Source organism: Neopelma chrysocephalum, unplaced genomic scaffold (genome assembly GCF_003984885.1).
Source record: "Neopelma chrysocephalum unplaced genomic scaffold, ASM398488v2 Primary Assembly neopelma1_86, whole genome shotgun sequence".
Classification (NCBI taxonomy): domain Eukaryota; kingdom Metazoa; phylum Chordata; class Aves; order Passeriformes; family Pipridae; genus Neopelma; species Neopelma chrysocephalum.
The window spans coordinates 4,777,824-4,800,663 of NW_020897748.1; the positions used below are offsets into that span (position 1 = coordinate 4,777,824).

The 22,840-nt window shown below is 41.2% G+C and overlaps 1 protein-coding gene across 1 annotated transcript in view; it reads right to left on the minus strand.

Moving 5' to 3' along the window:
- The window catches only part of LAPTM4B (lysosomal protein transmembrane 4 beta), a 59,851-nt gene that overhangs the window by 13,855 nt on the left and 23,156 nt on the right, over nucleotides 1-22,840 (minus strand). Inside the window, exons 3-6 of the mRNA XM_027692457.1 lie at nucleotides 22,693-22,766; nucleotides 21,980-22,102; nucleotides 13,988-14,086; nucleotides 6,410-6,505 (exon numbers count right to left, since the gene is read on the minus strand). Coding sequence (XP_027548258.1) covers nucleotides 6,410-6,505; nucleotides 13,988-14,086; nucleotides 21,980-22,102; nucleotides 22,693-22,766 — 392 coding nt within the window. The remainder of the gene's footprint in view (nucleotides 1-6,409; nucleotides 6,506-13,987; nucleotides 14,087-21,979; nucleotides 22,103-22,692; nucleotides 22,767-22,840) is intronic.

Genomic DNA, 22,840 nt, shown 5'->3' on the forward strand with positions numbered 1-22,840 from the left:
GGAATTACACTGAAGACTTTGACTTATGTTTTGATGCCTGAAAAACATCAGCTGTCAGATGGTAATGGATCAATCCTGTTAGGAATAAAAGCACTAAAGAAAGAAACACTGTTAATTTATAACCACTGTTTTCTCCTACATTGCAACACACACAATTAGTGAATCCAAAAAGATCTGGAAGATTTAAATTACATATCCCCATTTCATGTCTTCTTTTTAATCTAATAATGAACACTGATAACAGATTTGCCTATTTCTATTGCAAATCTCTAATGAATTGTCATGTATTAGAAAAGTTCCAGTATGTGGGTTGCAAACAAATACAGTTCTTGTATTTAAAATAAAAATGTAGTAAGGAAAATAGATAACCATGTATATTTTGATCTTGTGATTTAACTCGCAAGTAAATTTAATTGCTGTAATAACATGTGAAAATGCTTTGGAAATCTTATTTTTAAACTTCAGAAGATATTTGACCGAAATTGACCCTGTTAATACCCTGTTCCAAACAGTACAGGTGGCTTCTGACTAGCAGCTACCTAGTAATAGGTGAGACCTATAGCTAGAAATGTAATTAGCCAATAGCAATAAGGAACAGAGCAAACAGGCAGCATGAAGCAATTCAGACAACAGGGTAGGTTGAACTTAAAAAAAAAAAAAATCTTCCATAAACAAGGAAACAGTGGAAGAAAGAGCCGAGTATAGATGATAAGATGGAAAGTTAAAAAAAAAGAAGAAATAAGAAGGAACAATCTCGTTGCTAAGATTAAAGGCCAGCTGACTAGGGATGTAACTTCTCTGCAAGTAGAATATGAAATGCTAGCTGAATAGCTGAATAGCTGTTTGTTGGCAGACACAGACTGCCATGATACTTTTTTGCAATTCAGAATCAAATAGATAAGGAAGAAGTGCATGTTGTACATGCACACTACCAAGATGCGAAGGGTGGCCTCTACATGGAGCTTGAGCCCTTTGAAGATTCACTCACTAAAGTGATTACTCCGGGAATGTTTACAAGTGCAATTCTCCAGAAAAACAGATCCAGCATTTAAACCAGAGTCCTGGGTCTCATGTAGACTATTGCATGTGGTTACTAACTAATCACCCCCTTTATTTAAAGCACTGCATAGTTCTACTTGCATCCCTTTTTTTTCTTGCCCCTGATTCTTCTTCCTTTTCTCTGTCTCCTGTTTTACAGGCTTTTCCTCTTGAGGGCTTTATCAGACAGTTTCACACTAGGGAAGGTCAGAGGTCCTCTGTCTGGACTCAGCTGGAGGCCCTGAGAAGGACTTGGAGGGTGAGCCAGGAGGGCTGTTCATTTGTGGTGGTGGCTGATTTTAAAGTATCTTCATGGTTACTATTCACTGCAAAAAGATGTTTGTGATCTAGTGGCCCAGTAACAATGTTATGCATACAAACTGCCAGACAAAACCTGCTGCCTGGTGAACACTGACAAGTCTATACGATTTTTGTGGAAAATATCTTTAAAGCAGGATTTTCCTCCAAGTTGTCTTCTACTCCGACATGTACCATCCCCAAACTGGCTCTGTAGTTGGAAATCACAGGTCCCAAAGCACCTAAGAAAAATAAGAGCTCCTGTGTATGGTTTGTTGGTCTCTGGGCTCCATCTCATGCTTCAGTCTGTTTAACTGGTGTGAGTCTAAGGGTCCTTCCCTCTGTCCATAGTCAAATAAATTACCTTCCACACATGTAGAATAACACAATAACACAAAGAATGGCTCTTCCAACCTTACCAAAGAATATTCTTCCTCTGCTCAGAGGAATCATCCATCAGAAATGAAAGATCTAACTCTGCACTTCTCAAATAAGTCTCCGATTGCTTTGAGAAAGGGAAAGCAAACTAAAGTGTTGACTGTTTAATTTCAGGCTACTTAGTTGAGGTCATGTCCACAGAGGGAATATATCTGCATTTTTTAAAAAAGCAACTTATTAACGATTGTGGATAAATGTATGTTAGATAAGATCTATTGAAGCGATTTTATAAAGCACATAAAGATCTAAATCCCACTTTGAAGAGAGATTTACAGCTTTACATTTTATCCCCACTGGCAGCATGACCGGAGATGAAACTTCCATTGATTAGCTTCAGTGAGAGTTAAAAATAAACAGAATGAAATCCCCTGGCTGTCTAAGAGCACAACAGAACTGCTACTGCTCTGGAGAACAAATGTCTTACTTTGGGTTATCTTTTGCACCTGTACACTGGCAATTTTTCCAGATTGGATGAACATTTCCATGGCACTGCTGTGACAGTTTAAATTGGTGTGGAAAATTAATCTTCATCCATGGTGTGTTTGAGTAGCTAGCAGGAAAAAGCAATCCCAGGTTGGGAAAGTGGAAAAAACAATCCTCAGGTTACTATGGTTCACTGCAGGGGAGCCACATTACTGGCATGCCAAAATCTCCTACAGATACCTCCATAAACTGGAGAAGTATTGGGAAAACACTTACAGCAGGGAGATCCATATTCCTAAGAGACTCTGCTGTGACTAAGGTATGCAGCTGGATCCGCAGGTCCTGGAGCATAAGCAGGTCGTGTGTTCCCACCACCTGGGGTCAGGCCATTCCCCTGCCCAGCCCCAGCTGGTTCCCTCATGCCATAACAATCTGTCCATGGAGTCAAGCCACGTACATTCATGTGGTGTCAAACTTTGGTCAAAGGTCACAGAAGGAGGACCTCTTACCTACCAGGGGCAGCAGGAAAATCCTGTTCACAGTCCGCAATAGAAGGATGTCTATAAGTTCCAGATGGCACTCTTGCAAAACGGATGGCTTAAACCACTTACACTGAGTGACAAAAATCAGATTATCTCATACCCAGTAACAGGTTAGTTACAGTTCAGATCTATGAGCATTATATTTATAAGAACCAGTTTGACTGGGGAGAACTAACTGGAAATTTTTGTGCTGGGAACACCAGAGCAAACACATAGCACGAAGCAATTCAGACTATTATCTGTGTACGTGTGTGTATATATACATATACATATATGTATATATGGAATGCTGAATTTTAAGACAAATTTCTTCTATAAACAAAGAAGCATCCAGCACTGGGGCTTCCAACATATGAAGGACATGGACCTGTTGAAGCAAGTCTAAAGGAGGGCCACGAAGATGAAGGAGGGCTGGAACACCTCTGCTGTGTCAACTTGGAGAAGCGAAGGCTCCAGGGAGACCTTATAGCACCGTCCAGTATCTAAATAGGGTCTACAAGAAAGCTGGAGAGCGACTTTTCACAAGAGCATCTAGTGACAGGACAAAGGGGAATGGCTTTAAATTGAAGAAGGGCAGGTTTAGATTACAGACATCAGAAAGAAAATCTTTACTGTGAGGGTGGTGAGGCACTGGCACAGGTTGCCTAGAGAAGCTGTGGACACTCCATCCCTAGAAGTGTTTAAGGCCAGGTTGAATGAGGCTTGGAGCAACCTGGGCTAGTGGAAGGTGTCCCTGGCCGTGGCAGGGGGGCTGGAATGAAATGATCTTGAAGGGCCCTTCCAATCCAAACTATTCTGTGATTCTATAATTCTATGACATTTAAAACTTTTACTTTAGGTTGTAGCAATTATGCCCAGTCTCATATTTAAGCTTAGATTTTCACTTGCATTTGTACAGATTCTTTTAGCTAATGCTGCTGATAAATATATATAAAAAATATCCCTGAAGATAAGAGCATACCCTGCAGATACGACCTGTTGTAATTCAGTTAGCAGGTTTGATTCTACAAATAACATACTTATTTAAAGAAGAGGGCAGAGATTGACTCACTTTTCTAAAGAAACTTGTAGTTTATGATTTAAAGGCATGTTGGCATGAAGAAGCCCTGCTGAAAGAAGTTTCCCAGAATTCATAAAAATTAAAAAAACATCACTTTAATACAGAAGCAGACTTGAGTGTTGGGGGAATATTATACATTTCGACAGACAGCAGTGACCTATCACAGCATTTCAAATTTTCATAAGGTTTCCTCACGAGTCCTAAACTCTCAAAGGTTCTTGGCACTCAACTTTCAAAGTCTTATTCTTTCACTCTTCATTTTGAAACCATTTTTTATCCAATTGTATTGAGCTTACTTTTTTACAGTCATGTGAAGAGAGGTTTTTGTTGCTGTTTCTCAATGTAGACAAAAAAATTCATCTTGTTGAGTCTGTGATTTTGGGGGGTGAAGGAAGGGAAGAAAATCTTCTTATTCACAGTGGAGAAGGATGAGGATTATCCCTACATACTGTTGTTCCTCGCTGAAGCTCAGCAAAGAGCAGAAGAAAGAAAGAGGCTGCTCAGGAGCACATCAGCTCCTCCATCACGTCACTAAGTGCACTGTGCTGGTGGGTGTCCATGGAGCTTGTCAGGGAAGGATGTGCAAGAGATGGACACAGACTGTGTCACCTAGGGATGAAGGAGCTCATCCTGACTAGAAAGAAGCAGTCAGACATGCGTTTGAATAAAGTTTGTCTCCACCCCCAATAAATAATTCAAAACCCAGGCTGTTAATGACTCTCCTCCCGCCTCCCTGGCTGGACCTGGGAAACTCTTCCCAGCAGCATTGCTCCTGAGTCTTTCTGTACTCACAAACAAGAGGTTTTGGGTGATATTCTTGGTTAGCTGATAAATTGCCAAACAGCTCTTTCTACAGGACCTGATCTAATATCATCTGATTGAGAAAGATGCATCATACCTGAAAGCACCAGATTCTGACCTTTTTCAAATTAAGGAGTTGTAAATATTGGGGAAGGAAGAGGAGTCCAGTGGTCAAGGCACTAAATAGGAATGCACAGCCTTTCTCACAACCTGCTTCCGAGTAGCTGTCTTGCAAGATCCAGATAAGCAAAATTAAATTAAACACTCAGTGCAACAATATGTCATCCTTGAAAAGGATAAAAGGGCTTCCTTTCCTCACAGAAACACTCACAAGTGCTTTAAAGATGAGGAGGCAGCTCAGAGCACTTTGGTAATTACTAAATACAAAAGTAATGAGAAGAGTTTTGGTAACCAGGCATCTCTAAAAACCAGTCTTTTGCTTTATGAAGGCAGCAGTGAAGCAGATGGTTTTAATGTAACTTTTAAAAAGTAAGTGTAGTTTCTCAGACAATCCAGCTGACACTCTCCCACTATGGAGCCTGCCAGTTCTGTGGGTTGTAGAGTGAACAATGTTTGAAGCTGAGTTACAACTACCCACAGGCTGAAATAAAGAGCTATCAAAATTATTTCACATAAAACTCCTCGTTTTACTCAAAGTAGATTCCTGTAAAGAAAGTAATAATACATCTTAGCTTTCAATAAACCGTATTTTTATACTTAAATGTCCTGGTTGCCAGCTCTGATCATGGTCTGTAGAACTTCTTATGTTTTTCTTAAAGCTTCAGGTATTGAAGACAAATAACTATGCAGGAGTTACAACTTTCATGTAAAAGCAGTGATAGTTTTCTAAGTCCTTGCAGCTGCACAGGAATCACTCATTCCAATGGTTTATAGTTGATGGTCTAATATCAGTTTGTGGAGACCACCCACAAATAAAAAAACCTGAGGAAGGCAATCCTGAGATTTTACCCAGATGATCCAAAGGACCAAGTTCATGCTGCTCTCATTCTGTTATGTAAGTGATGTAAAGACCCTTTTTCCATGAGCCAGTGGAGTCACCCTGGGGACTGATCTGGCACTGTGCCGTCAGTGTGTAGCTTGGGTGGAACTAAGTGGCTCCATGGTGATACCACTGCAAACAGAACTGGCTCTTTTCTAGAGATCTTTCTGCCTGTATTCCCTCAGTGCCTTCTGCAAAAAGCAAGACATTGCTTACCAGTCATGTCCTGCACATAGGAATGTCAGCACTAAACTACTGTAAAGTGAACTGATACCTTCCATTCTTTGAGATTAAAATCTGTTTATTAATTTCTCTCCCATCAATCTTTGTTTCATTCTGTCTCCTCACCAAACAAACCCCATCATGTGCTGGGAAATAAATCACTGAACTTTTGTTGCCTTTTAGCTCCTCTCTGTGAGTTTGTAAAGCACTACACCAGATGTCGAGCACCCTAAATCACAGTTTCTACAGATAAATCCAAGTTTCACAGCAGGTGCAGACCATGGCATCCTTGAATCCTAATCATTCCTCCCACTGTCCAGATCATCACATAGCTGGAGAGATCAGACCTGAGGGTCATTCCTGGGGCCATAAGATAAACTGTAGTTTATGATTAACACAGATGCTTTAACAGATTATGTCCGTAAAATAAACTTGGTATTTTAACAATACATGTGATTTGCAACCATTTCACGCCAGTCCAAACATCACCAATAGATGAGGTGCTTAACTAAAGAGTCAGAAATTAATAAAAAATAAAGCCATTAAATGCTTAACATTAGACAGATGTTTGCAATGTAACATCCTTACCGCAGTGTCATTGGTGGTAATGTACACCAACACATCCGAGTTGTTTCTGCCATTAATGTATCGGTAGCAGTTCCACACACAGCTTATCAAGTAACCCTGCAAAGAAAAGGGATTTATTATTCTGTGCAGAAAATAAACCATAGACGACTTCTCTTAGAGCATTTCCATTCTTTATAAATATAAATATCAGCTTGGTAGAAGCATGGGACAGTCACTTCTCTGGTTGCAGTGACTATGAGAATGTGGAGGGGCTCTGTGAGTAATTCAACACCGCTCCTTATACTAATAGAATTGGACTTCTTCAGTCTTGAGAAGAGAAGACTCTGGGGAGACCTTACTATGGCCTTTCAATATATAAAGGGAGCTTAAAAGAAAGATGAGGAAAGTCATTTTACCAAGGCCTATAGTGACAGGACAAGAGGCAATGGTTTAAAACTGAAAGAGGATAGAGTTAGATAGGACATAAGGAAGAAAGTTTTTACAGTGAGACTGGTGATACACTGGAACAGCTTGCCCAGAGAAACTGTGGATGCTCCATCCCTGGAACTGTTCAAGGTCAGGTTGGATGAGGTGGTTTCTGTTCATGACAAGGGGGAGTTGGACTAGAAAAACTAAAAGTTCCCTTCCAATCCAAACCATTCTGTGATTATATGGTTCTGTGATTGTGGATACTTGTGTTGCACTACAAGCCACTCCATCTAGGCAGATATACTGCAATCTAGACCTATCTGAATGACATCTGCTATTCCAGATGTTTAATATTACAGCATACTTAATGCAGACTATGTTTTGAAAAGAAACAGTTTATTTGTGCCTGAATATGGCTAAAGCAACATAATTTTGTGTATGTAACCTCCATTTTACCTAAATGAGCAGGTCACATATGCTAACTTTCTTTTTTAGACCTCTCTATAGAGATACAGAGAGGGATGAGTTCAGTCAGACACCTCGTTCCTGTGCATGGGATACTGCATATCTGCAGAGGTGAGTTTTACAACATATAATGAAGGCACAGGTTAGACTGTGACAAAAAAAAGAAGGTGCTACAGATGTAGAATGTCTCAGGGACAGTAACAAAAAGTAAACATAAACCATTTTTGGATTAATCCATGGTAAGAATGTTTAAATATCATCAACTGGGGTTTAGTAGCTTTAGAAAGTGGAAGCAAACCCCAGCAAAAAGAGCTCAAGCATGCTGGGGACTGAAGAATCATCAAATTACAGGAAAGCTTCCTTGTCCTGTGAGTGGCAAGCCTGGACATTGATTGTGTGATTATACTATATATCACCTGCATTATTTCAATACTCTGTTTCACTTAATCTGACATTAAATCTATGTATTCCATGTGACTGGAATGGTCTGGAGTCTTGCTATTCTTGCCTGACTAGAGAAAATTGCCCATGTAGAAGTTTTCATTGACATCTGAAATGATTTCTGACATTTTAAACATTATTATAAATATTTTTTTCAGTGTAAAGCAAAAAAATCTGTTATTGCAGCAATAAACCTACTGCAAGATCACACAACTTCACTGCTTTTGTTCTTGGAGCTCACTACGCTCTGGGCAGAGCTGCTGTTGTCTCCACCTTTTTTTTTAACTCGTTGGGCAAAGTGCTCACATCCATCATCTCCTTCACCAGCATGAAATGGTCCAGTTTGGGCAACAGGATGAGTAAAGTGACTGGAAGGAAGATAGAAGGCAGAAAGGCGTGCAGGAGCAGGAGTCAGATCCGCAGCATGCTAGTAACAAGGCTGGTGGGACTAAGCAGTTTCCTCTGGAGCTTTGTGCTTCCCATGTAATTACACATGACAGTGATAAGGAGAACTATGTGTTTTGATAGTGCCCAACTTGTATTTTCACTTAGTAGGTTCTGCACAGCAATTCTTTCACTAAACTAGCACGTTCAAATTAAACTGCCCATATTAACTCCATTTGCATGTGTCTCTCACTGAATGAGTCATAATTTTGTGACTCAACTTGCGCTGATGACCTTCCAAAAGCCTCTTATCCCTTAGAGCCCTGTGCTTCCTCCATCTCCACAACTGACACACATGAGCTGTGTTTTTCAGGATGCCACATGACTCACTGATGGCTTGCTTGCAGATCAGGAAGAGTTTTTTCCACCAGGGTGGAGCTGGCTAAAATCTGGTAAATTTGCTTCTTCTTTTTTTACAGCATCTTACAGACCCTGGATGACTTGCAGGCGTTGCAGACTTTGACAATACTTTTGACTGCCAAACTGGGGGAGCAAAAGGCTTCTGGAGTGAGCTAAGTCCCAAGGGAGTATTAGACGGGCTCTACAGCCTGAGCTGTGGGCTATGCAAACCTGCCCCAAACTACTGAAACAAGTAAAGACACATACATGAAGAACTGGATCTTTTCCAGATTTAAGTAAAATGTCATTGTTAATTTTAAGTGGTAATAAATAGTTCAGTAGCTTTCAATGCTCATATACTACAGGTTGACAATGGTATAAGAGCCAATACAGAACAGAGTCTGAATATAGTACACTTCTGTGGGGACACAACCCCTCCTTAAAAGAAACCCTTTACATTAAGCCTACCTATTTGCAAACCTATTTCTATCCTGTCAAAATCCAAATTGAGGGAAGCCCTGTTTCAGATAATACAATCCTATCTGGGAGAAGCCAGTGGGAGATTCATTTTCAAATGCTCCCATTCTATTACGTGTGGTGAATAAAACACATTTAACCCCACAATTAACCCCTACAGCTCTCCCAGCTCCAAACCCTAGGTCTAATCAGCCCTGCTCCTATGTGCATGGGCTGTTTCTCAGTGGGTAAGGTTTGTTTCAGCCTTTGAATTAAAGAGGTCATCAGCCAGCATACACCAAGTAATTGGCCACGAGACACTGACCCACCTATGGTTGAGAGTGGCAGTTTGGAGCATGTCCTTGTCCAAGTGCTTTGGACATGTGCTGCTGGCCTGTGAATCGTGAGTCATGGAAACCTGTTTTCTTCAACCTGTAACCTTATTTAAACTTGTTCCTAATAATTGTTTTCTACCAGTGCTGCTGCACTGTTAAATGGGATTCCTGATTCAGTTACCAATTTTCTCTCCTGAAAAACCTGGCTAAGGTTTCAAATACTGCTTTAAATGTGTGGCTGGCCACTCAGTATATAAATATATCGACTTTTACCTCAGGAGACCAATGTTCACATTTGAAATTGGCCCTGCATAAAAGGCCTTAAATTCCTCAGCCTAATCCACTCTTAGCGGTACTCCAGCACAGGCTGCTGACAGACACTTTTTGGGAAGGCAGCCCCAAGTAGCCACCACGTGAAAGGATAGGTGCACAAGAAGGGCTGAATGTGGGAAGAGGTACTGCACCTACTTCTATCAGCTTTCAGTCTTCCCCTTTGCATGGTAGAAAATTACTTGAGCCCCTATGGAACTGAAACCCACAAAATTTTGTAACCCTGCCTCTTGCTGTTGCAATTGCACACACACTTGTTAAGCAGTACACAGTAATGTACTGCAGACTTCTGCTCATCAGACACATGCAGGACCAGCTGACTGACCATCATCTCTGTGGAAATTAAAAGGTTGCTATATTGTGCTGTTTCTTGTAACACAGCAAGGAAAAGTCTGTGCTGATCTGGGTCACAGCAGCCCTCTGGGCAGCCCCCTCACTAGCAGCAAGTGCAGGATGAATGCCACAGACCTGACACAGGCCCCTCGGGTTAGGAGATGCCTGCACTGCATCCCATTTTATTCCACAGCTGCTTTGAATTTTCTATTTACAGAGCTGGGATGGGCTTCAGTAACTGGTGAAAATGAGATAAAGATTTATACACAAAATGAAATTTATATGAAGATTTCAGAGGGACGTTAATGGCAGACTAGTTGACCACATGTATTTCCCATGTTGGTACTAGAGAAGGAGAAACGATGGGTTGCTGTGCTGATGAAATTGGAATTAAATTCATCTTCTCAGCACACTAGAATGTGTATCTTGTGAGTATAAAAAACCTGTGCAAGAACCACTGCTTAGAATAGCAAAGAAGTGCTGTGATTGGAAAGAATTAATGATACCAAACCAAATCATTGGCCTGCAACACTTGAAATGGCACCTTATAGGGGCTAGGACATCACCTGTCGCCTAACAGTCACACATACTGGGTTTATGCAATTTAAAGCAAATGATCCCTACTTTAGAAACGCTTCTCCCATAACTACCCTGCCACCAGCAACCCCAGTGCTGGGACCAGTCCTAGGCTTTTTTGGAACAGATGGCAACCTCATGGCTCCTTGTTGGCTTTTCCTGGGAGTGTGGATCAGAGCTTGGCTGTTGGGGCTGTGTTCATGGTCCCGTGAACACAGGAAGGTAGCAGACACCAGGGCAATGTGTTGCGGGTCAGGATTCCCCCTGCCAGAAGGAATCCCCCTGGGCTGAGATACCAGATCTCTCAGGGAGAGCACAGAACTTCATTCCATATACCCTTTCCCATCTGCTGAGGACACCAGGACATGCAGAGTGGTCTCATCTCCAGGTTCAACACCTTGTATGTGTATCTTATAGGCATATTATGGAGACCAGGGTTAATACTGAGTTTGCTGAAGACCAGCCTATCTCACTGAACTAGAATACATTTTGGCTGCCCCACTGGCAACTACCTCTTCCTACCTACTTTTCAGAAGGAGAAAGGCCAGAGAACAAAAGAAGAGGCCATACTCTGAAGCTGCAGGGTGCTCAAGGAAGCCTGGCTGTGTCTGTGCTCACCTGAGCTCATTTGGGCCTGGGAGGCTTCCCCATGGTGGGGAGATTGAAACCTCAACCATTCTGTCTCAGCAGCTAGGGCTGGCCAGAGGAAACCGAGGCCATGTTCTCCAAACCAGCTGCAGAGGAGTGCGTGACTCAAAAGCCACTGTGTTGGTTATGTGCCATTTGAAGTCCTGCGTACATACATAAAATACATTTCTGCTGCTGGATGTCCTTCCTTGGCCAAATAGGAAACACCTATGTTTTGTGGCATGCAACTCTGGTTCAGTTTCTAGACAAAGACGGTGAATGGAATAACACATTTTGGTCTACTCTGAAAACGATTCCACGTGAAACTGCCTGAAATATCCATTAACTGCTTCAGATCCAAGTAAATCCTAAGCACTAAAAAGATAAATGCTTGTATGTGGTTAGCTGGCTCACTTTCTTACCACCATCTCTCGTCCCCTTGCCTTTTCACAATCCCATGACTGCAAAACACAAATCCAACATCTAACACTGCATAATCTTGCTTTCTGCTCAGTAGTTTTCCTGTGCATGTAGCTTCACCGAAAACAAGAGTCATAATGCCAAATGTTTCTGAGGAATTATGTGATTCTGGTTCATATTTCCCACCAGCTGAATGCAGCTTTCCCTACTGTAGCTTTTCCTGTCGCAATGTTTGGTTTCTCTTCCTGTTTCTAGTTGAACTCCAGAGGGACAGGGAGCTCAGGCATATTTTTTATGCACAGTACCTTTTCAGTTTCAGTACATAAATGTGGTACCATCTGCTAAGTCTATCAGTGACAAACTGTGAAGCATCTGTGTGTGTCCAGCTTTCTTTTCATGGAGCAGATTCCATAAATCTGCATAACAGCTCTTCTGGAAACATAAAAAATTCAAATGAAAATGTTAACTGGAATTTAGCATGTGTTTTTGTGTGAGTCATATTTTTTGTGACTAATTTATATGATAATATGTTGCTAGAATGAGCATTATATGAGCCACATATACTCTTGGAAAAAACACATGTTAGCCACTATAAAACCAAATGAGACTTTTGCACAATTAATTTCTTACGTGTCTTTTCTCTGTAGTAAATATTTTTGCCATTCCAATTTTGGTTGCCTATTTTTTTATAAGCTTAATGTAATAAACTCTTAATTACATATTTATTAAAGGTGGAAATAAAATCAACGTATGGCTGTGAACATATAAGGCCAGAAGACTAAATTGTATTGCTAAAGTACAGAAGAAAAGTGAGTATCACTTCCAAGAGCACCTTAATATACCCTATCTGTTGCTTTTTCCCCCTAATTTTGAAGTAGCTTCAATAACCTTATCTATCTCTTTTGTCACAATAACTTCCCCTGCTCATGTTGTCAAATGTGCTGTCTGGAACCAACATCCCTGGTGTCATTGTGACTTTTTGGAATTTCTCTAATTTAATACTTAATTGCTCTGCAGAGAATGAGCAAGACTATTCTGAAATAAAATTCCATAAGAGAAATACAAGAATGGCAGCACTGTGGCATGAGAAACTTGCAGAAGGGTGCAAGAAGAGGGCAAACACACAAGTATGCTTTATAAGAGGTCCAAGGCTCAGGGCACTAACTTGGAGCCACAGGTGGTTGCTTTTTCTACATTGATTTATCTGATCTTATTCTGAGCTCCTTTGGGACTTCTGACCCACACAGCCGGAGGGGGCCAACCTCGCTGGACCATGAGCCCGGGTGCGGTGGTTTCACATGGGCCCTTCCAGCTCCGCTGAGTGATGCGACATCTCCCCTTCGCCTGGTACCTGCCACCTCCAGCCCTCTCACCCAAGGTTTGCTAACAGCAAACAAATCCTCACTCCCTGTGCCCTTCTGCTGCCTGGTCTGACAGTTCTTTACATTGTTCCTCCCAGGAGGGATTCCTTGGAACTATTTACCCACTCTACAAAATATTTTCTGAGATAGGGTATCAGAAGAGAATGCTTGCTTCCAGAGGTGATAGGCATCAAAACTGGCAAAGAAATTATACAATTTATATTTTTTGTTTTTCTATTCCTTTCTTAATACTCTTAGCATTTGATTTACTTGTTTGACCATAAATAAGCAGTAAGCTAATACTTTCGCAGGTCTATCTATTACTGCTACGAGACCCCTTTTTCAGGTGGTCACGCTTACTTCAGACTCTACTGCAGTGTCTGTGAAACAAGAGTGTGCTTCCTCTGTGCCCACTACTTAGAATTTGACACCACTGAGTTTCTCTGCCATTTCATTGTGTAGTCACTCCATGCCATGAGATCCTTCTGCAAAGATTTCTTGGCTGATTGTTTTCTCTATTTTGAATGACATTGCAAAAACAATGTTGTTGTTAGATTTCCTTCCCCTTCCCAGATCTTCTATGAATGTACCAAGTGGCATGGGTCTCAATGCTGGAAAGATTGATAATTTATCCTTATTCACTATTTTCTAGCTACAGTCTGTGAGGTGACCTTTCCTCCTCTCCCTCCATATCTAAGGGTGCTTTTTAAAACCTTTGATGAGAGATTCTGCCAAACACCTTTTGAAAAACCAAGAAGCCTGTATCAACAGGTTCTCCCTTGTCCACTGGATGACCCACTCCTTCAAAGGATTCACAAGTTGTGAGTTCCTCCTACAAGCATCACACTTCCCTATTGTGGCCTGTATGTTCTAGTGTTATGTATAAGATTTTCTGCTTTTCTTCCATGATGTCTACCACTGTTTTGTATACCTGTCAGGCTGCCTAGGCTGTAGGTCCCTGGATGTTTCTAAAGACAGACCTCCCAGCAAGGGACGTTCTACCCATGACCAGAATCAGACTTTGTACACAGTAATGCACTTACCTTAAAAGCCAAAATGATACTTATGAAAAGGAGGATAATCACAACCAGACACGTAGGGTTCACAGACATAATCTCTTCCTTGTAGGGAAAATTGTTGGGCTGCAAAAGCAAAAATAAGCAAAACACTGTGAGTTAATCTCACGAGTCATTTAAGAGCCATTCAATTAGTGTACTCTATAATTAACAGCTTACAAAGCTTTCTATGATCTACGAAATCGGGAGCTCTGCACCAACAACCAGTTTCAATAAGTTTGACTGGGACAGGCGTTGTGAAGACTCGGCTGTCAAAGTTTCCCTGGAGGTCTGAGGGATTTGCTTTTTGCTTTGGATGTGGTGTGGGCTCTCTTTTCCTCAGTACTCACTGGGTTTGCATCTGACACAAACAAGCAAAGGACTGGGAGCTTTGCAGCAGGAAACCTGCCATCTTGGGAAACAGCAGGCAAGTCCTGTACTTACTGAGTAACCATTATAATGGCACTGGTTGCCCAAGACCAGCTCCTTCCACAAAGTCAAAGCAGGAAAAACTGGACAGCATAATCCTTTCACCTAAATATTTGAAGACATTTCAAAACACAATGAGTCTATTCTTTTCCATCTCATTTTGGCTAAATTTGGACTACTTCTCCAGCAGTACTTGTTAAGGCTGCTATCTGAGTGCATGTCCCATGGAGGCACGGGTCCTCCAGGGGAGTCACATCATGATTCCAAATTGAAATGTGCTCCAGGTCCTTCTGCTACCTTATACATGAAATGGAGGTGACAAAATTAATCTTCTTGTTTAGCACACGCTCTACTGATTTACAGTTGTGAAACACTTTAGGATCACTGGCTGAAAAACAGCCTATAAAAATGTTTTATTGTATTTATTGCTTAAAGAAAACATATCCTTTAAAATTAATGTTCCAAATAGTTTTGAAATACTGCAAGGCACAAGTTCCTGTTTCAGTTAGAATAAACCATTGTTCACAGACAGAGTGTTCTCCACAATAGATAGCTCCACTGCAACAGTAGCTCATTATAACTGAATGCAATAGTTCTTTCCACACACAACCCCCTTTTCCCTTACAGGTCTAATTACTTAACCAGGCCAGCTCTGCATCCTTGTCAGGACAATTAACTAGACCAAGCTATAACTGTATTCTTGGCAATGATGGTGTAAATCCAGAGTAACCCTTTAATAACCCTTATGCCAGCACTCAGCCCAGTGCATCAGGAAATTATCTTTTTTTTTGGACAGCTGCTACTGAGAATAGCTCTTTATTTAGCGCTTCCATGAACTGTTCAGAGTGGTTAACATCAACAGCAGCTGTAACAGTTTGCAGATAAACGTTACATAAGCACATTTTCCGCTTCTTGACAGCAATGTTTCTGTTCCTGTACTGAATTTCATGGCTGAAGTTTTTATCACATTATCTTCTTTGTCGAGGACACTAGCTTTTGTAGGACACTAGCTTCAGTAAGTTGCTGTTTCTTTTTTCCCATAGAAGGTTATCCTAAATATAGTGAAGGCAGTCACTCAGAGACCAAGAAAGCAAGAGTAAATGCCAAAAAACAATGCCCCAACCTCCCCTCCTGCTTGCAAGAGGGAGGCCATGAAAGGAAGTTAAAAAGTTAGAAAATCCAGTCAGTCAAGGACAGTTACAGTAAAACTGCCCCCAAATGATTTTTTCAGTACTGACCTACCATTAAAAAACTAGTCAAACTAGTTTGTAAATATCATAAAAAATTCCCAGTAAGACTTTGGTCTTCCTACACAATGATTTTTGGGAAACAGTCACCACCTGAAGACTGGAAGACTGCACTCTGGGGTCTTGGCCATAATCTACTGGCCTGTTTCCAGATATCAACTCAAATGGGATTTGCATGGGGGCAAAAGGAGGGCAGAAAAATGACAAAGAAAGTTTCCACTACATTGAAAAGCAGGAACATCTGCTAGAGCCATGAACCCTGGTCAAGTCTGGGAGAAGGACGTGCTGCTGAGCAATGCCTGGCACTCCCTTACATCAGTGTCATTGTTTCAGATGAAAAAAAACAGTAATTCAGCAAAGCCAGGACAGCACATCAGGAACAAATTCTGCAGTTTGTCCCCTTCAGGCTTAGCTTTCTGGGTCTCTATCCGAAGAGATGCAAGGTGTAAGCAAGCCCCAGCGAGGTGGCAGGTGCTGTGCCCATGTGGTAGTCACCCCTACCCATCTCCCCACCTGGGAGATCTTGGTGCAGGGTGTGAAAACTGAAGCTGGTCCCTCCTGGAGCTTCCAGGCTTTCTATTTGGGAGACAAGGCTTTCAGGGCTTCTGCGAATAGCCCAGGGGCATTGGGTCAGAATGGAAGAAACCTCCTTTTGTCTTTATTTGCTAACTGGGCTGGGCCAGTCTATGAGCAGTCTGATCTTAACTCACAACTACAAACCCCTTCAGTGCTGAAGGAAAACCAATTTATAAAACTTGCAGCTTTTGGCAAAGAAGCAGGAAAGGTGGTAGGAAGCATCTTGATTGGCTCCAGGCTCACCTGGTTCAGGGATCACCCTAGAAGTGGTGCCATAAGGCAGCCCTTGGGGTCCTCCCAGAGCAGCAGCCATTCCCAAAATCTCATTAATTCTCATGGAAAATGTGTACCAACAGCGGTTCAGATAAATCAAAGACCCATTGCCCTCCACTGACTGCAGTGATAAGCTTAAACACTGATATGGGTGCATGAGGGGGGACAAGAAATTCTGCTCCTGTGCTGGGGGGTTTGCTCTCCTGTGGGGAGACCAGTAGTTGAAATCCTGCTGCTAGAAAGGTTTCAGATCCTGGGCTTAGTGCTGCAACTTCTAGAAAAAGATCAGTGTCAAATGTTGTGCAAGGTTTGATTCAGCTGAGACTGAAATATGTCTGGGTGGGAAAAATCAAGTCTGTCACTGGAAATGCAGGAGTGATTTTGCAGCACAACATGATGAAATTTGCTATACAAACAAAATGTACTTAAATAAGTGTTGAACCAGCCTGCTAAAGTCATAACTAAAGTGTCATTTATAACCTTGTTGCGGACATGGAGAGGGCTGCGTGCATAATAATATACCTGGTACACTTTTAATTTTAAAAAATTACTGCTTATATATATATCAAAGCTCTATTACACACTTAAAAAGAATCTAAAACTTGCATAGAAAGTACATTTCTACTGCATTGATATTGTACAAATGCGCAAGAAGAATAAAATGAAAAAGGCTAAAGCCATTTTTCATTCCCTCAGCCTCCTTGCATAACCTTTCACGTCTTCCTTCCTCCTGGACCATAAAAAATCCACTTTAAAATATGGTGTGGATTCTCATCCGAAGTTGCAATCCTCCAAGTATCAGGATCTTACAAAATTGAAAGAAAACAGTAATGTGTCAGGAGAATTTTTAAAGCTCTGCTATGAAGTTAGTACTACTTCCTTGGAATTATAAAATGGCATTTAAAATGTCAGAAAGGATATTTCTTTTTTAAGCTTTAGTTTATAGGAAAAATTTCTTTAGGTTTAATCTCTTTCATGTTCTCTAGATGTTTCCCCTAGGATTTAAAAGCATGACTGATACCACACAAATTGTTAGGCAGCAGCATTGCAGGCAGTCCCATGGTAAAGCTATTTAATATAATTTGAAATTTTGTTTAGATGAACTGTCATAGTCCTGTACTTTAATAAAAAAAAAAAGTTTTCATTACACAGTTGCAGGCTAGCCTGTTCTGCACCTCTGCTTCAATCCATTTCATATACTGTTATAAGATGAAAGAAGATGAAGTGTTTCATTTGAAGGTTTTAAAAAGCCCATATATCAAAGATTTAGTGGGGTTAAAGGAAAGAAATGTGCTTTAGGTCAAACTGCTTTAGACCTCTACTGCTCCAAGAACCAAAATTATTTTTATTTTACATATGCTGGATTTGCTGTATGTGAAAGGTTTTGGTTTTCAAGTGACAATGATAATGACCAAGATGACCAACATAATTCTTCAAAACTTTTATCACGCAATCATCATAAAATACATAAAATGCAAGATTTGTAATATTTACTTATTTTACATGACCCTTTATGCTGAGATGCTCTTGCTATCTATGGAAATTCAGTGGCACACCTGTGTGCAACTGGGTACCAAAAGGCAACGAAAAGTTTCCAAAGACACTTGTTCCTCTGAAAGAAGAAGCCAGTGTAGGCTGATGTTACCAAAAAACCGTGAACACAATTGCAACATTTTCAGCTAGGGCTCTGCCCAGTTTATTGATTATGTGCTAATCACCTTGCTAAAGTACATGGAGGGTTTCACAGTAGCTTGTAACTCATCACTGACAGATGGCAATCTGGCAGATGTGAACCACAGTAAACAGATAATGATCCCATATACTAGTGAAGGGAAGTAGAAATGGTTAAAGATACAGGGGTTTCACCTTAGAGCAAGAAAAAAACGTTCCTCTGAGACTGCCAAATGTAGTCCATTACCTAATGCACACCTTCGTCCAGATATTCAATAATGGATTTGAAGAACGATTGGGATTTTTCATTTCCCTTATGGAGTTGTGCCCCCTAAAATATCATTCCCCAAATGCAAAGCAGTTTTAGAGCAACAGAAACTGTAAGAATGCCAGGAAAAAACACAACCCTTGCTTCCTGCCTACCCTGTCAGACCACTGCAAAGGGGGGAAGGGGCAGGACGACTCTAGGGCTTATTTATAAATCATCAAGACAGATTACATCCAACTGGATGACTCAGGTCTCACCTACAGGGACAAGGGTATTAACCACAGGTCTTGCTCTAAACACAGTGTTTGAGATGACAAACCTATCCACCATGAGTATTATTCAAAGGTAGGGAAACAAGTCCTGTATTTCAGCACTAGCACTGCATTGATGGCATTATTACTGAAAATTTGACAAGCTTGCATTTAGTTCCATGTGTGTCTGAGTATCTGGTAACAGTGGATGGGATCTTCACCTCTCCCCTTTGTTTTTGCCCATTCAGACTGAGTGTATTTACTCTGAATCAAATGTAACAACCTTTGCCAACTGATGTAGCCCTTCCAAGGAAGGGTACAAGGGGTTCCTGTTGAGTCATTTGTGCTCAGAATCACAGCTAAGACATAGGAGATGTAATCAGCTTCACAGCAGATGCAGAACAGCTTCAAAACTTTTGTTGAACAGGTGACATTAACTGTACAAAATTCATCACAGGTCTTTGGTAGTTTTTCCACATCACTAATCTCCAATATGAATGATAAAATACAAACTAATCCTTCTTTCTAAATGAATTTAACATGGACTAGCTTTTAGCTGCTAGCTGCTCATTATGCCTCACATCTAATTTAAACAGCCTTTTAATACCTCATTATTTTGCATATAAAAACTCCAATGGCACTACCTCTTGGTCTCCTCTCTCAGTAAATGAAGCAGGAAAAGCTGATTGTCTTATGATACTACAACATATCCAGATTTTATATAGTTTTTTTGAGGAACTTTCCTGCATGTTCTCTGACTTTTAAGCATTGTTTTTCACAACCAGAATCCATAAATAGACAGAGAAAATCTATGTCACCAGATGAGAAGGGAAGACTCCTCTCCATTACTATTAATTGCTCTTTTTTTTCTGTTCACAAACCCCAACAGCAACTTTTGCAAACAGTTTGGCACTTAGTTCCCTAGGCTGCTTACAGGGTCACTGCATCCCAGGCACAGTTGTCATACTGTACGCTCATCTATATTCTTCATCCTTTTACATTTCTTTGCATTCATCTATGCAGCACACATTAATGGCTGAACTCAGGCTCTCAGTCAGTCTAGCTCACTGTGTCAGCCATGGCTTTTATTAGAAGTGAATATGCTGGGAAAAGCCACAAGTACTGCTGCTGGGAAATGCAGAGATGAGTCCACTCTGGGCAATGCAGGCTAGGGTCTTTCAGAGGATGACACATAACAGCCAGATTAGACTCCTGCTCACAACCTCCCACCAAAGAACTTGATCCCTCTAGACAATGAGCCTGGAGAAGCTCTCAAGGCTGACACTAGCCTTTATGAAGGGCCTTTTGGGTACTAACATTATTAATGGAAGTCGGGATGAGCATGAAATCTACTGCTGATTCCTGGAGACCTTCCTCTACCCAAAATAGAAAATCACTGGCAGATGGCTGGCTTGACCACGACCCCTTGCAGTCTGCCAGCTAACCTCTCCTAATCCATGTGATACATCCTTTATTGATCTAGTGCTTCATTGTTGCTCTGAGCATCCTGCTGCAAAGTCAAACATCTCATGAAAGTCCATTATGTCCCTGCCTATCTTTATTGATGAAGTCAGTAATCTTGTCAGCGAAGGAAAATGAGTTTGCCTGCAGGACTGACTTTCCATGAAACTGTGCTGGCAGTCATTAATCATTTTCCTCTGGTCTAATCCTTTATCAATTGACTCTCCTCTCAGTCCCAGCCCTTCTGTCATTATTCTGCTTGGTAGCAATGTCAGGCTAATCAGCCTATAATTATCCTGGAAATCCCCCTTGCCCTTTTGAGCACTGACAGTTTAGCGGTCCTGAAGTCCTGCAGCATTTCATTATCAGTACAGAAAATGATTTACAACAGCAAGACAAAGACATGTTTGACCAGGGATTTTAACACTCCAGACCAGCAACACAGATCACAGAGTGCTCTGCTGCACCATACCCAATCCCTTCCAAGGCCTGCTCCTTCTATTTCTGATACAGAAAGGCCTGTTATTTTTTTAACTGCAGGAAATACAGTGGTGTTTTAGCAGACACTTTCAGAGAATTAGCTGCTCTTTGCCCTTCTATAGTGAGCCAGCTCCAGATGCAGCAACAGATTTTCAGCAGAAGAGCAGAGGCTTTTAAGTGCACAGCTCCCAGCCTGCTCCTGCCCCCCTCACAGTCTTGCACAGTGACCGAGTGAAACGTGGTTATGACTCATGCTCTGGGAAGTGGGGGAGAGTTCCTGCAGCCACACAGATGCTTGTGCTGCCACAAGGACAGGGCTGGCCCCCATGCAGCAGTGAGAGACTAGGTAAAGGATGGGCAGGAGGGCTCCAGCAGTGGCAATGCCAGCTTAATCACCCACTAAACTATGACTGTAATTTGCTCTTTTCCACTCGTACCTCTGAGAACCCTTTGATTTATTCCTCAGCTTCTCTTCCAGTGTACCATCAGCTGTGAATGCAGGTAGGTGTTAAATAAGATGAAGGATAACAGACACGTTGTCTCTTCCTGAAGATTTGTGTAGCTACTTATCTGCCTGCTGTTTCTCATTACCTGTTATTTATACTGGTCGAGCTAGCTTTCCATCCACACAACAAAGTTCACAGCCAAGCTAATCTGTATTCGGGTTCTCAAGGAAGATTTTCAGAGACAGTTGCAGCACTGGCTTCTCCAGAGCTCTGCAACTCCACATGAACCCTGCTGGACATAGCATGTGGTTCTGTGATGAGACAGAGGCTGGTGGTCTCCTCTTTACTTCAGGGTGTTGCAATCATATCTTGTACACTTATGCAATACTGGCTACGGATGTTTGGTCAAAGCAGACCATGGCAAGAAGGGAGCCTAAGACAGAATCCAAAATATTTTCTAGCAAAACCAAATATACACTCAATCAAACTCTTAGTCTAATGAAATGTGTTAAAGCTACCAAATAAATTAAAAGGAGCAACAAAACATTCTTGAAATAGCACCAAAAATAAGGCACTGGATAGGAACACAATAACTCTGAATGCAAAAGCAATTACCTATTATCTATATCTTGTAATATGAGTCTCATTCTAAATGAAATGATGCTGAGAGCTTCCATGACATTACAAAACTCTAGAACTTCACTCAAATATTGTAGTAAGCTAGCAATGTAACCTTGCAAAGATGTTGAATTCAGACTGGCAAGGACTGAGAAAATTTCTCAAGGACTGCATGGGAAGTTAACAGGCCAGAAATACAGAACAGACACAGGTTTTTTCCCCCCAAAACCCCAGAGGCTTGTGAACATCAAGTGATTTACCAGCTGATGGAGGTAGTCCTGAATTGTGCTGGGATAGATGAGTACACTGATGGCAACCAACGTGTTGAGAGCAAAGTCAAAGATCTGATAACAGAAGAAAGGGATGATCCAAGCTGCATGTTGCTAAAAAGGAAATAAATTAGAAACTCATCATCCACAAGTTAAAATAGCAGGATATATGTTTTTCTGTACTAAAATCTAGGGAATATTTGACATTATGCAGTATTAAATCAGCTAAAAGAAATATGACATTCAGCCTAAAGGGCTGGCCAAGGCAGTTTGGCTGCTGAACTGCAGTGCAACTCCCATAACTCATTATACTAGGATATTTAGAAACCACATGACACTTTTCCCTCCTAATTAATAGGATTAATGTTGGGACAAACCACAGGCTTGGAAGGTGAATGGGAAAAAATTCCCTTAACTTTGATAGGTACAAGATTCAGTTCTCTGAATTCACCATTTGCCCAGAGCTTATTTGAAACTGCAGACAGTCAACACAACTGGGCAGTTCTGCTGCCTGCAGCAGGGGGCCCTGGGGTACCACTGATCTAAGCAATCAGTTCTGCTGCTTCTTCTACTCCTCCTTTTTTTCCCCTCTCAGTTTTCAGCTAAACAACTAAAGAAGCAATTGTTAGAAAGCATTTTTATTAATTTTGTTTCTATGGAGTTTTGTAGTTCACTTGATTCATGTCTTCAGCAAATATAATTACCTTATATGCGCCATACGTAGCCATTGCACAGATGAGAATCATAAGAAGAGAAATTGCAGTGGCAATGCACATATCTGGAAAAGAGACACATCAAAATCATTGCAGGTAAATTCAGAGCTTGGTTCAGTTATTTTGTCATCTACCTTTT